The sequence below is a fragment of the Apteryx mantelli genome, chromosome Z, assembly GCF_036417845.1.
Source record: "Apteryx mantelli isolate bAptMan1 chromosome Z, bAptMan1.hap1, whole genome shotgun sequence".
Lineage (NCBI taxonomy): Eukaryota > Metazoa > Chordata > Aves > Apterygiformes > Apterygidae > Apteryx > Apteryx mantelli.
Window position 1 is genome coordinate 69,672,485 of NC_090020.1, and position 13,004 is coordinate 69,685,488.

The following is a 13,004-nucleotide window of genomic DNA, read 5'->3' on the forward strand; positions in this document are numbered from 1 at the left end:
CTAGCCTGTGCTGTGCTGTTATTTGGATCTTCAAGATCTCTATTATGAAAATAACATAATAGAGAATTGAGGGTATGAACTACGGTCGATTTTACCTTCCGAGGTGGCCTGTATGAAGTGTACGGATGGGCAAGCTAAACTGCTCTTCTTATTTAAGGGTGTGATCCTGCAAGACGGCAATTGTGAGGGCCAAAGGTGCTCAGTAGGGCAAAGGATATGCTTTATGATTCAGGGACTGGGCCTCTTCATGTGTTGCCATCCTGCTCACTTGGTGGTAACCATTTATTAAGAGAAAAACAAGTTGTTAGTGTAAAGGACAGACAGATCTGAATTGGTTCAATTTGCCTTAGGAGTAAATGAATAAAAATATTTCAGCAAGAGGAAATCAGTAAAATTTTACATTTGTTCATATTTTCTAATGTACCAACAATCAACCCAAACATAAAAATGTTCTAATTCTGGTGGTACTTAAATATGTGGCTAATTTAAACCACAAGAGCAGTGTCACTGAAGTTAAGGCAAAAACATTAAAGAACCTTGTTAATTGAAGAAATTGCAAAATTGATACATACAAAACAAATCTGTAAAAAGGATTTAGCTTCTGGATTTCTAGCTGTTTGCTGGGCTTGTATAATTAAAAAATGTAACTGAACTATTTAATGAATAAATAGTTTTTTCCAGAGAGGATAAAGAAGACTAAAGATACACCATCAGTGTCATTATTTTTCATTTTGTTTCACTAATTAAGTCAAAAATGTATTATTGTTTTAACTTTTGACTCTAAATCTTAGCTGTATCTGTGTAAAATAAAATGAATCAAAGATAACTGCAGGTAACCAATCTCCTTAATTTACTTGTTCCAGACAACCTTTTATTGTGTTTAAATATGAGGATATTTTACTTATTGCAAAGTATCCTGCATAATACAGGTTCTCCACTATAAAATCTTCTCTGTTGATTATAATTCAGTCATTCTAAATTTAAAATACCAGTATACAGTACTAAAACTTCCAGTTGAAGAGTTTAATATAAAAATATCAGCACAAAACTCCTTTTTAAAGTCTGTTTATTGTGAGCAACCCAAATGCCTGCTTAATTATTATTAGTTGTAGTATATTAATAGACTTTGCACCCCTACAGTTGCTAATTCATACCACCTTAGGTATTTTGATGAGATAAGAAATACTAAGTAAGAAAACAGTAAGTATTCAAAGGGTTAATTTGCTTAGAATAATAATAATAAATTAGTTTTTTGCATCTTCTTCAGTTCAAAATCCAGCTTTGAGACTGAGGAAGGCTTCCAAATCACATCAATTAAATAAGAGTGGTCCTTTTAACCAGTAGCAGTTTGATTGCCAATGACTCGAAGAATCTCTTTATGAATGCTTGGTTCCTGTGTATTTATACTTGTATCACCCACTTGACCATCTTCATAACTAAAAAAAAAGTACAGAAAATGAAACTTGATTAGTTTCTTATTAATCTACCTTAAGAAAAAAACCTCTGTTTCATTCAATAGTCAAGAGTGTTTATTCCATATGTTAACAAGTTTCCTGTTAAAATGCTCTGCTGCATTTCACTGCTCTATGCAGATCCTAAACTCTTGGGAGTGAAGGGTGGTAGGACTTCCCTTTTAATTGAAAAGCCTCAGGTTGAAAAACCCGCTAGGACAGACAGGGAGTTGTGCTGGAGACAGGCTGCTTCTGCCGGCTGCTCCTGGGGTGCCCCGCTCTCGGCTGCTGCCAACACATGCACGCGGCACCGCAACGTTTGGTGCATGAACTCCTGTCACTACGTGGGTCTCCACTCAGTGGTGACACTGCGACAGCCTCCACAGGTTTTCTCCTTGTGCAAACTCAGCTGCTTCGCGGATTTGCTCTGATAAAGCAATAGGGACCATTGCAAACCCCCAGCACAGGTGAACATGAAGTCAGTGTGACTCTCTCTGCAGGGCTGAGATCTACGTCAGCCCGTAATACAAGTCATGGGTGAGAGGGGGAAATGCTCACATCAGAGACAGGAAACTTTTATCTTAATTAATGAATTCCTTAGCTTTAAAACACAGATCCTAACAAAAGAGATGTTTTATGATACATGGATAGACTTACTAACATGAGGTAACGCTATAGAGTGGGAAGAATCAGTAACTCTTCATTCATTGCACTTTTTTTTCTGGAACACAGTGTTTACTAAATTGTCATCACTAACTTACTCATACATTTCCTAACAACAATAAGTACAGAGATAAATTAAAAATCAAGTGATATTTTAAAGAGTTAGGAAGAAACTTCTTTTATCTATTTCACTTAGAACTGTCGGAGGGAAAAAGATGGGGAAAAAAGCCTAGAAAAGAGAGAAGTTGAATGTTAAAAGAAGCTTTGTACTCACACAAAGAAAAATCTTGTACACACATGATCAGTATTGGGAACTACCCATATCTCTCCATGTTTGTGCAGATCAGATGAGGTTATCACTATTAGGGAAAGAATAAATTTCAGAGTGATGAAAACATGCCCGGAAAAAGTCATTAAAAAATAATTGCTCTTCTATGCACTTTAAACAGACTTTGGGGAATGCCTAGTTTTCCAGTGTATGTCTGTGGCATGGTGTAGAAGCTCAGAGTTGGCTGCTGGTACCAACTGGGAGATGAACTTGATTGTTTTTTTCCAAAATACATTATATTTTTCAGAAAACACAGATGTTTGATGTATGGGAGCCAGCTGTTCACTGGAATGATTTTAAACTCTAGTCTGCTTTTATGGTCATTTGGCACTTCACTTAAATGGAGTTCTTTGAAGGCCCCAAACCTGCTCTGGAGACTAGTAAACAAGAAAAATGAAAATGTGTATTTATTAAAAACTGATTTTAAATGGACAGAGGGCTGTTAAACAGGACCTATGTCAATTAATCAGCCTTTGGCACAGAGATGTCTGTGTCTGATGATGGCTGAGCAAAAAATGAAATGTGAAATACAAAGCCTGAAACTGAGATACCAGGGATTTGGGATTTGAAAACCAACAAATATTTTTAAAAAATAAGAAGCATAGTTATGAATTGAGGGGATTATGAAGCTCACAAGCACTTGCCCTACCTTTTAGAAAACAGCAATGTATTTGATCATAGGGTGTTTAGCAGCAGAATAAGAGCAACACATGAAAGAATTATTTTTTGCTAGGTAGAAGCTTTACTATGAGTCCATATTTGAAAATATTTTTATAAGTGCACTTAAACACCAGCATGAATAAATGCGCATTCAATTTTTACATCAGGTCTTCCATTAACTGTATTCTTTGACTCTACTCTTTCTTTTTAAAAAAAATTATCAAACATTTATCTGTTGTAATTCATGCTGGTTAAAAATCTGTTTTATCCATCTTCCCTAAACACTTCCTTGCACAGAAAAATGAAGTGAATATCCACTGAGGTAAAATGCATTTTACCAAATATTTAAAATTCACCCTTAAAAAATCACAAATCCATTAATAAATGTGAGGGACAATTGATATTGATGAAAAGTCTTGCAGATTTCTTTCCTATCACATAACAACACTTTGGAAAGATGTAAGTTATATTTAGAAACTTTGGCCATTAAAGCCAAGAAAATTCTTGTAAATCCTAGATCCATTTCATATCTTTTCTAAAAACTTTAGAATGGAAGTTATGCATTTTTCTGTCAAGATCAAATTGTAGTTTCATGTTGACTGACATTTTTGGAATCACATTAAATTATTTTAATTGCTTCTCTTTAAAAATACTGAAAAAATATATTTTAAAAAGTATATAACTTAAATTTTGCATTTTGAAATAACATAGTGTCCACTCTTATTAATTTTTACTTTTTAAAATTAACAAATGCTCAAAACATAAGGCAAACTGAGTTTAAATATAGGTATGTATGTATGTACATGTATATTTTGGCCAGTGAGGGGAATTATGTACATACATAAATACATATATATATATATATATATATATACACACAAACACAAACATACACACACACACATTTGGCCAGTGAATCTAATTACCAGACACATCCAAATTTCTTAACAGTTCTTATTTAAATTTCATAATCCTTTACTTTGTTCTCAAAACCTGCTAAGTTTTCATTATTTATTAAAAGAATGGTCAAGTCTTTCAAGAATGACCATACTCATATGTACTGGATTTTAACTTCACAAAATTTCTGAAGCAATCATGGAGAACAGACTGGTTAGATGATGAACAGTATATTTGCCCAAGCAGTGAAAAGTTATTTGGAAATTCAAAAGGAAAGCTGTTATTTCTGACTCTTAGATGTTTAACGCATTTGTCACAGGTTTCAAATAAAGACCATGACTTGTGTTATATTGATGGCACAGGAATACAATCACATTTGAAAGACAGACCAGACAATCAGTCACTATATGTATATGATTATTTCATGAAAGTTCAGCATGTGCTATTGGTTTTGTTGGAAGATGGAAATGTTCTGCAGTGAAATATAAAGGTTAGTTATTTAATAACTACTTGTATGATTACCAATAGTTTCTAATTTTAAAAAAGCCTGTAGTAGAATTAAAGCTTGCACTACTTTGCATCCAGTAACACTATGCACATGATTAAAACAATTTTTCAAGGGTTTTCAACTTACCTTCACATAAGGCTATGCATTTTAAGTTACGGCTTTGCAAAAATTGTGACTGTTGTCCTTTCTTCTGTGACTGAGATGTAAAAAAAAAAAAAGAGAGAAAAATTAATTAGTGCAGTAAAACAAACTGAGTAAAAAAACAACAAAAGGGAGAGCTGCTATTTTCAATGTTTTATTAATAAATAAATAAGGAAGTAATCTTCCTAAAAATGTTTTGATTACCTGTTTGCAATATCATAGGAGGGATTTAAATCCCTTTATCCAAAAAGAAAAGTTCCAATTTATTAGAGACTGAATAATAATTTTAGAAAGATCACAATATTACTAATCAACAAATTGAGAGCAGAAAAAAACCCCTAGATGAATATGATCACTGATTCTTTGACCACTGCCTTGCTATTTTACTGGCCTTATTTCTACAGCCTTCTGCCCTTATATACAGATCTTTCTGCAAAGCCAGATTACTCTGTACTTCTTACATTTTACATTTGACTATGGAGACAGATGTAAGATTTCTTTCTCAAAATTTAGCCCTGCAAATAATTGCTAAGAGTTTGCTTTAATAAAACAGTATTTACTGCTTTAATGTTTAAAACTATGAAGAAGAAAAACTGATGTGCTATCAGTGAACTGCGACTCATTTTACAACAATAACCATGCTCAATTTCTCCTTCATCATTCTTCAATAAAAAATCTAGAATTCAGAAAGCAAGGGCTTGCTAAGGGTCATAATGAAATAAATATGAAATCTGTAATTTGGTTCCATTCCCTTTCCAGATATTTCTGCCTGGAAAAGGGACCTGCGGTATACCCTGTAAATTGTCACTATAAGCACCTGAGCCATATTTGATGGTTGCAGCGTCTCTGGAGTTGTTGATTTTACACAATTAAAAAACAAAAAAACAAAACCTGTTAGTTTTCACAAAAGGAATATTGCCTCTTTGTCAGCTACCAAGTTCCCAAACATAAAAGTATACGCATCCAGAGATGGTTGATACACTACTGTACCTGTGACGTATTACTGCCCTTACTGCTTGAAGCAGGTTCATCCTTAGCTGACACCTTCTGCTGCTTCTTGTTCATCCCTAAGAATATTAAAATCATATAAGATACCCTAGCATATAAATACTGTAATAAGCAAAGTTAAATATGCATAATGAAGTAGCTAACATGGATCACAGTCCTTCGCACAGAGCCACAAAACTTAATTAACTTCATCATAGAATAATTCAATTTAATCCTGCAAGCTGTCTGTACAACAGCATGTGTTGCAAGGACCATAGGAAAGCCAAATTAGTTTTAAGTAGGTGACAAAGAAGTTAAACATGAGCTTAAATTCCACTGAATTCAGCTCAGGAATGCTCTTAGGTGGTTGCTTAACAGTTACACGTCAGCCTGTCTGAGTTTAACTGACCCTTAATCAGGCTAAAGTAGCATACACTCTGATTTACTCTGGGTGGAGTAGTAAAATCCTGAGAGAAAGGATTTTAGATATTCCTCTTTAACACTTTATTTAGACTTTTTATTTGCTATAATACTATTTTAGGAGTAGTTAATTTATTTAAAGGTAGCTTTAAGTCTGCCTAGCTTTAATTAATTTATCTAAAGGTAAAATAATTAAATTATTTGTTGGCCAGCTTGGCCAACAAATGCATCTGTCTCCATGTCAGAAATTTAAATACCTATGTTTGTGTCTTAGATCTCTCTTACGTTACTCATGTTGCTTTGTATAAAATTCCCCTATTGTGTGCTACTACAGGCCTCATATTTTTCCCAGTATCCTATACTTCTTGGCAGTTTGCAATCTCAGACTGATTTATGGGGAAATGGAACTGTAGGACTCCCCCCTGCTTTTTATCAATATAAACTACTATACCCTCTGTGGGAATACAGGCTTCTTTCTGGAGGAGACTGGATGGAAGGGACAGAGAGAGGCAGAGAGACGAGAAAAACACACTGAAGCTGACAAAGCAAAAGACCATGTAGTTAGATAGTGATACTGCAGTCTGCACTTTCAGTGCAGTCTAAAAGTTTCCATACTTCTTATGTAATCTCTGAAAAGCTAAAAGCACATTTAGAGATTACAGATATTGTAATTCAATAAATAGTAGTAGAAAATGCTGAGCTTTAAAAATGGATTGTGACATTACCTAAAAATACTGAAAATCAGAAAGCATAACTCTCAGAATAAAATGTATTTACATGTGCACATACACACAATTATGGCAACACTTACATTTGTGATGAAATGGTAAATAAACATAACTAATGGAAAAAATCATAGTATTTTAAAATCTCCGTAAAAATTTGCTAATATATAACATCAGTGTATCATACTTCTATTTATGCTTCTATTTATGATTTTATTTTTATACGGAAAACTCTGCATGACTCACTTTTGGATTTACTAATGGGGCAAATTATGTTCCCTCCCATCCTCATGCTAAAATAAGTGCACTGCCCTGTACTTTCTACGTAAACTTGACCTGGTGACATACTTGGGAATATTCTCAAATATAAATATTGGAATATTTCTATTGATTTCAGTGCAACCACTCTCTTTACTGAAAGTAGTATGTGTTTTGTCAGATCAGGTCCTGAAAGGCTATGAATCCATTGCCACTGTTAAATTGACTTAAGCAAATACTGACAAAAAATCACAAACACATAGTTGGGTTCTCAACATACAGTCAAGATCTACTCTTTTGCATAGAGCATCCAGAAGTGGCTACTATCTACTTCAGTCGGAGTTTCAAGGTACTCAACACCTTTGAAAATCTGGACAGGTATTTAGTAAGGGAAATTAGATTTTGTCTTTTTTTAATAAACTAAATCTTGACCTACAAAGACAAAATTGACTACAGGGTTGTAAACATTCAAGCAGACAAGAAAAGCAGTAAACTAAGATACCCCCCTATGTTTCCCCAGCTTTAGAGTGATTTATAAATATCACCTGAGTAACCAAATGATATGCTTGACAATGGACTAAGGTAGATTCCACTTCCAAACATTGCACCATGGAGCTGAAAAAGAGCACAGTGATTGCTTATCATTAATTATTTGATTATCTTGACAGAACAATAATGCAAGGCACAAATCCTAATGCAGACAAGTATTCAGCTCATCACACTAATTTATTGCCTGATAATAAGTAGTGTTCAAAAAAGTCTTAAAAAAAGATCATGCTGCAAATTCTGCTTCCCCTCCAGGGACTGATTGATTTGTGTGAAAGGGCCCTTAAGGAAAATGCACAAAGTAGCTGTTACAGCACAAATGAGACTCCAGATTATCTCCTAGCCAGGGAGATGTTATGGCCACTGCGCTTCAAAGTCATCCTCACCCTTCGTTCTTTCCTTTTGCCCAACGATCTTCCCATCATCTGTGCAAGATGCCAAAGCTCCCATAGGAGTGTGCAAACACTTCTCCAGATCCTATGGCTGGGTGACTGGTTGTTTTTCCTGGCTAGCTGGTAGTGGGGCAGGTAGAACGTACTGGGCTCAGGATATGCCATTGTTGTGTGAGAGATCTAACTATGATGACTTGTGTAAAATGGGGCTTTACTACTTCCCCCACTTTCCAATATCTCCCTTCTGGAAAAAAAAAAAAAGAAAAAAAAAAGCATAAACAAAGGTGCTTACTTTAGTGAATTTTGATGTATAAATGTTGCTTCCATGGGGAAGCACCTTCCAAAGACGCTAATAAAAGCACCTATACCACTAAAAGGAACGGTATGGATTTCCATTCCTATTTTTAAGGGTTTCCTGTTCACTATCTTAGTTCCCTATTCAGCATACTCAGATCCTCCTCTAAGGCATGTAATCAGGGTCATGGATTCTGCTCTGGGGAACAGCTGTCAAGACCCTGATGCTAAAATTCTCTGAATAATAATAGTTCCTTAGTCCCTCTGGCTCTGCCTATTTTGCTCTGCAGTACTGGTCTCCTGATAGTTCAGCCTGGGGAACTGAACTGAAGTTTGCAATAGCTCCCCCCTGGCCAGCACTCATATTCCTTTCCCTAGGAAACCAGAGGAGATGAGATGCTGTAAACTCAGCTTCTGTAAACCTAGGGTGCTCTTGGATCCTATAATATAGATATAGTTTATGTGGATCTTAGTTTTAATCCTTGAGATTGCTTTTAAGCAATACCGGGCTAAGCCTCCTGGAGGTACTGCTGTGCAATGTAAAACTGAAACTGCAATTACATTGACGACAATGGGATTTTAGCCACTGGTATAAGCAAACACATTGTTTCATTTTAATTGCTTCAGAAACAGTGAAACATGAGGGTGTTTGCAATCACCACCTAAATGTGTACCAACACCACACCCCTTGAAAACTTGTCTGAGTTTAATATGTAATCAAACATACACAGGTTAGCTGAAGTCCATTTAGTCTATTATTTACCTGCAGCCTCGTATTGGAAGCAACAACTAAGCCATTCCTCAGGATGGAATGCCAATTTTCAATGTGTGAACCACTGGAAAAATAAAATGAAAGGGTTAAAATCCACAGTGTAAAATTCAAAATGAAATCAACAGTCCTCTAAAACAATAAATTCACAGCTGTAAACCTCAAACGGCAAGGGAAAAAAATAGCTTTGGCATTTTGGTAACCTTTGATTAAAATAAATATATGTACTCACTGAAATGCAAAGGTACTTCCGTAGAGATTTTTAGCAGCTCGGAAATTGGATTCTTTGGCTGGTGGACTACTGAGAAGAAGGAACTGGTGGGGAGTGTGCATAAACTTTAGTTGCTGTAAAATATAACAGTGCATGAGTGAAAAGAAGCTGATTAACACAAAAGTATTGTATTTCCAGAATGGCAGTTCTTAAGATATCATGCTGTTTCACACAATATATTACTGCGTCTAAATACCTATGCGAACTAAGTTGAAATCAGTCTCATTACCATAGTTTTATTTCAAATCAAATAGTAAAAATACTTTAGGGCTTATGAACATACTTCTAAGTTTCTGAAACAGATTTCAGCCTAATATGACTCTAGTAAAATAATTAAATTGAACAATTTCATCATGGCATTTTGATCAGAGCTAGCTCTGAATTAAAGCTCAGATTTGAAAGGCTGCAGATTTCTACACCCTTCATCAAAGGATCAGAAGAACACATAACCAGAAATGAATCTCAGCACCATCCCTCTAAAATTCCAGAGCTATATTCTTTTTTACAGCACTCTCATATGTCATTCTCTAGGCACATGTCATGTTAGTATGTGCATTGCTTTTTATACAACACTGTATCTAATATTCTGTATGGCAACAAAAAAAAAAGTGAGGTTCTTCTCACCAATCTCGGATGTCTACAAGGTAGAACTTGCATTTGAGCTACTCACCTTAAACAGGCTCTTTCAGAGCACGATTCCTTTGACCTATTTTAGATATTCACAGCATGATTCTATGACTCATGACCTAAAACTGCCTATTTCTTTTCACTGTCTATTAATGCAACATAGATGACTAGTTTGAACGTAGACACCTACATTTGGCCCTGTGAATCCCACCTAAAATGCTAAAATAAGCCATAAAAATGATAAAATAAGAACGAACAGGAGAAGGAACCCACAGACACTTACCCTATTCACTGGTAGCTTCACAATATGTGATCTATTACTAGAAATAACCCTAAAATAAGAAATAGTTAGATGCATTAGATATGATAACAAATCAGAACTTTCTTCTTAAAAATATTGATGAGTCCCATCACAAAGAACTCAGCTTCAGGCATTTGAACCTATCTGATGAAAGCAGACCAAAGCCTGACTAGAAAATCAGATCTGAGGCCATACAAATCAGCTGAAGTCTTTCCACTGTCTTCAGAGGGCCCAGATGAGGTTCAGAAACAGTCCAGAAACAAATACACTTGCAAATGTGCAAACCCTGATAGTAATTCTTAGGGTGAGCTTAAACGAAACTAAACTGGGAAAGTGATTATTCATTCAACTTGGTACTTTAATAATTATCATTTCATGTGAGTCAATTTTATACCATTGTAGAAGAGGATGTGCAAGTGGGTCCTGTTTATCCATCTGCTTCTTTATTTCCAAGTAAGGTGCCTAGAAAACAGTAATTATGCTCCTTATTGTTAGCTGAAATAAAAAGGTTACATTTTATATGTTACATTGCCCATGACTTCGTTTATTAAAATGAGTACATGGGACTCATTATTAGGCTTAAATCACAGATTTACTGACATTTAGCCTTGTACAGTTATAAATGTGTTTTGACAACAACAAGAATTAGTATAGCAATTATTTTCCCTAGAGTAAAATAATAAGCATATAATTAGCATCAAAATGAGTACATTACAGCAAACATTGTTGATCTCAGTGAGAACAGCAGAAGACATCTACTTATGTTTGGCTCCTGCATTAAGAAATTGGACTGGAACTTCAGAAAATTAAGTGTCGCAAAATACTCTAGGTTAATTCACTCCAATATTTTAACTGTTCCATGGTACAAACTGGTAAAGTAAAATACTGAATCATCTTATATTCCCTTTGAAATCTTTTCTTAATTTCAATCACAGTGCAAAGTGTCTCTGAAACTCTTCAGTCCAATAATTATTTTAATGCTAAAAAAAGTAAAATGGTGGCTACTATTATCTTTAAAAGATATTAGATTAGATAACAAAAATATCTGAATCTTTATCATTGAAAGATGTTATATTAGGTAACAAAAATACCTGAATGTTTGTTTTCAGCCTATCTTAATGCTCTCCAAACACCTCATTCCTAATTCCAGATTCCCAAAGTATTTTACAAATACAGACAGAATAAGATTTGTAAGTTCTTGTCTATATAGCAGCTGGAAAATCAAGGTACATGGGACAGATGTATCATGGCTCATACTGAGTCAGAGGTAATCAGTTATAATCAGGTGGACTGTTTGGGAAACGAAGTATTACATAAACCAAGTATGGCTATTAGATTCTGTCCCACTGTGAATTTTGGAAAATCATATGGCAGTAATCTCAAGAGACCTGACTCTCCAAGCCTCCCACCACACTTTACTGACCAAGTGTCTCATCATAATAGAAATAAAGTTATCACCTCAGAACACTGTCATAAAATCAATTTCTTTTGCTTTGGAAATAAAAGACTCAGTCTGGCCTTGATATTTTCAGAAATGTAGCAATCGGCCATTATTTTGTTGCACTGTTTGATTCTGCTAGTATAATCTCTTAATTTAAACTCCAGAAGACCTGAGTTCTATTTCATCACTTTTATTTCACTGCTGTTATGGATACTGTAGGTTTTTTGTTTTTAACGTGAATTTTAATATCCTTACAGCTCTACAGGAAAGAGATGATACAATTGCATTTCCCTCTCCCCCATAGGCAACAATGTAAACACCTACTTAGTTCTAGAAATAGCTATTAAGTTTTGTAAAGATTTTTATGCTCACCTGTGTCATCTCTCTAATAGAAGTGATACTATCCAATGCTTTCATGACTCGGTCATAATTCTTCTTCTGATGTAATATAAAATAAGCAAATAAATTAAAAGAATATTCTGGGTCTTTGGCTATATGAAAACCTCAGTTCTTTGAGTGTATATAAAACCACTTTCAGAACGAATGTTCAGCAAACAATACTTTCAAATTTTTCTAACCAATAGCTTCCTTCCATCTTACACACACTCTCATTCATAGTCCAGGATAATTCCAGGAAAAAAAGAATTAAGTATTTTGATTGAATTTCACTGGAATCTCCAACATGCAATAAAGTGACTACTACAAAAATTAGCTCACTTTTTAAACAAATATTTGTAGCTTAACACAGGCTCTGCCAGTTATTTAAATAATATGCTATTATGTTAAATGATGCAGTGAACAAATAGATGTTAAATAAAATGTTAAATAAGCAGATGTGTTTACTCTTCCAACAGCTCTGTAAAACATCAGAGGTACGTGCATTGCTAGTAGTATAGTTTGCTACTCCACAGACATGGCAGCACACTGAGTAGTGTGACCAGCCACCCACCTTTGAGTCAGCCTCAGTTGCCACCCTGCCACCCCCGACTCTTGCGTGCCTCCTGCCCAGGAACTGCTACCAGAGGCCTCCACTTTCTCCGAGCAGACAAGCTTAACACCCCATGCTTCTCGAGTCCCACGTTTCATGTCAGCCTCAGGAGCTTCACTACTTCCCGTCTTTGGGTCATGCCAACTTTGACCCTTGAGGGCTTTCACCCCACCATGGTGGCGAGGGGCTGGGGGCAGTGTGGGCCCTGCCAGCCCCGGGCTCTCTCTGCACCTCTGCTGGTGCTATCCTCGTTCTTCCCTGTTCAGCTTCATACCTACGCTTGCCCCAACTGCCAGACTAGCTGTCTCCTTGCCCAGCCCTTTGCCAGCACCTCCCT

The 13,004-nt window shown here is 35.5% G+C and overlaps 1 protein-coding gene across 1 annotated transcript in view; it reads right to left on the minus strand.

Moving 5' to 3' along the window:
- Positions 1-1,049: 1,049 nt before the first annotated feature.
- The window catches only part of PARP8 (poly(ADP-ribose) polymerase family member 8), a 113,013-nt gene continuing 101,058 nt past the window's right edge, over positions 1,050-13,004 (minus strand). Inside the window, exons 17-26 of the mRNA XM_067316443.1 lie at positions 12,052-12,117; positions 10,633-10,700; positions 10,221-10,269; positions 9,272-9,384; positions 9,034-9,106; positions 7,584-7,653; positions 5,639-5,715; positions 4,634-4,703; positions 2,389-2,473; positions 1,050-1,436 (exon numbers count right to left, since the gene is read on the minus strand). Coding sequence (XP_067172544.1) covers positions 1,334-1,436; positions 2,389-2,473; positions 4,634-4,703; positions 5,639-5,715; positions 7,584-7,653; positions 9,034-9,106; positions 9,272-9,384; positions 10,221-10,269; positions 10,633-10,700; positions 12,052-12,117 — 774 coding nt within the window. The 3' untranslated portion in view covers positions 1,050-1,333. The remainder of the gene's footprint in view (positions 1,437-2,388; positions 2,474-4,633; positions 4,704-5,638; positions 5,716-7,583; positions 7,654-9,033; positions 9,107-9,271; positions 9,385-10,220; positions 10,270-10,632; positions 10,701-12,051; positions 12,118-13,004) is intronic.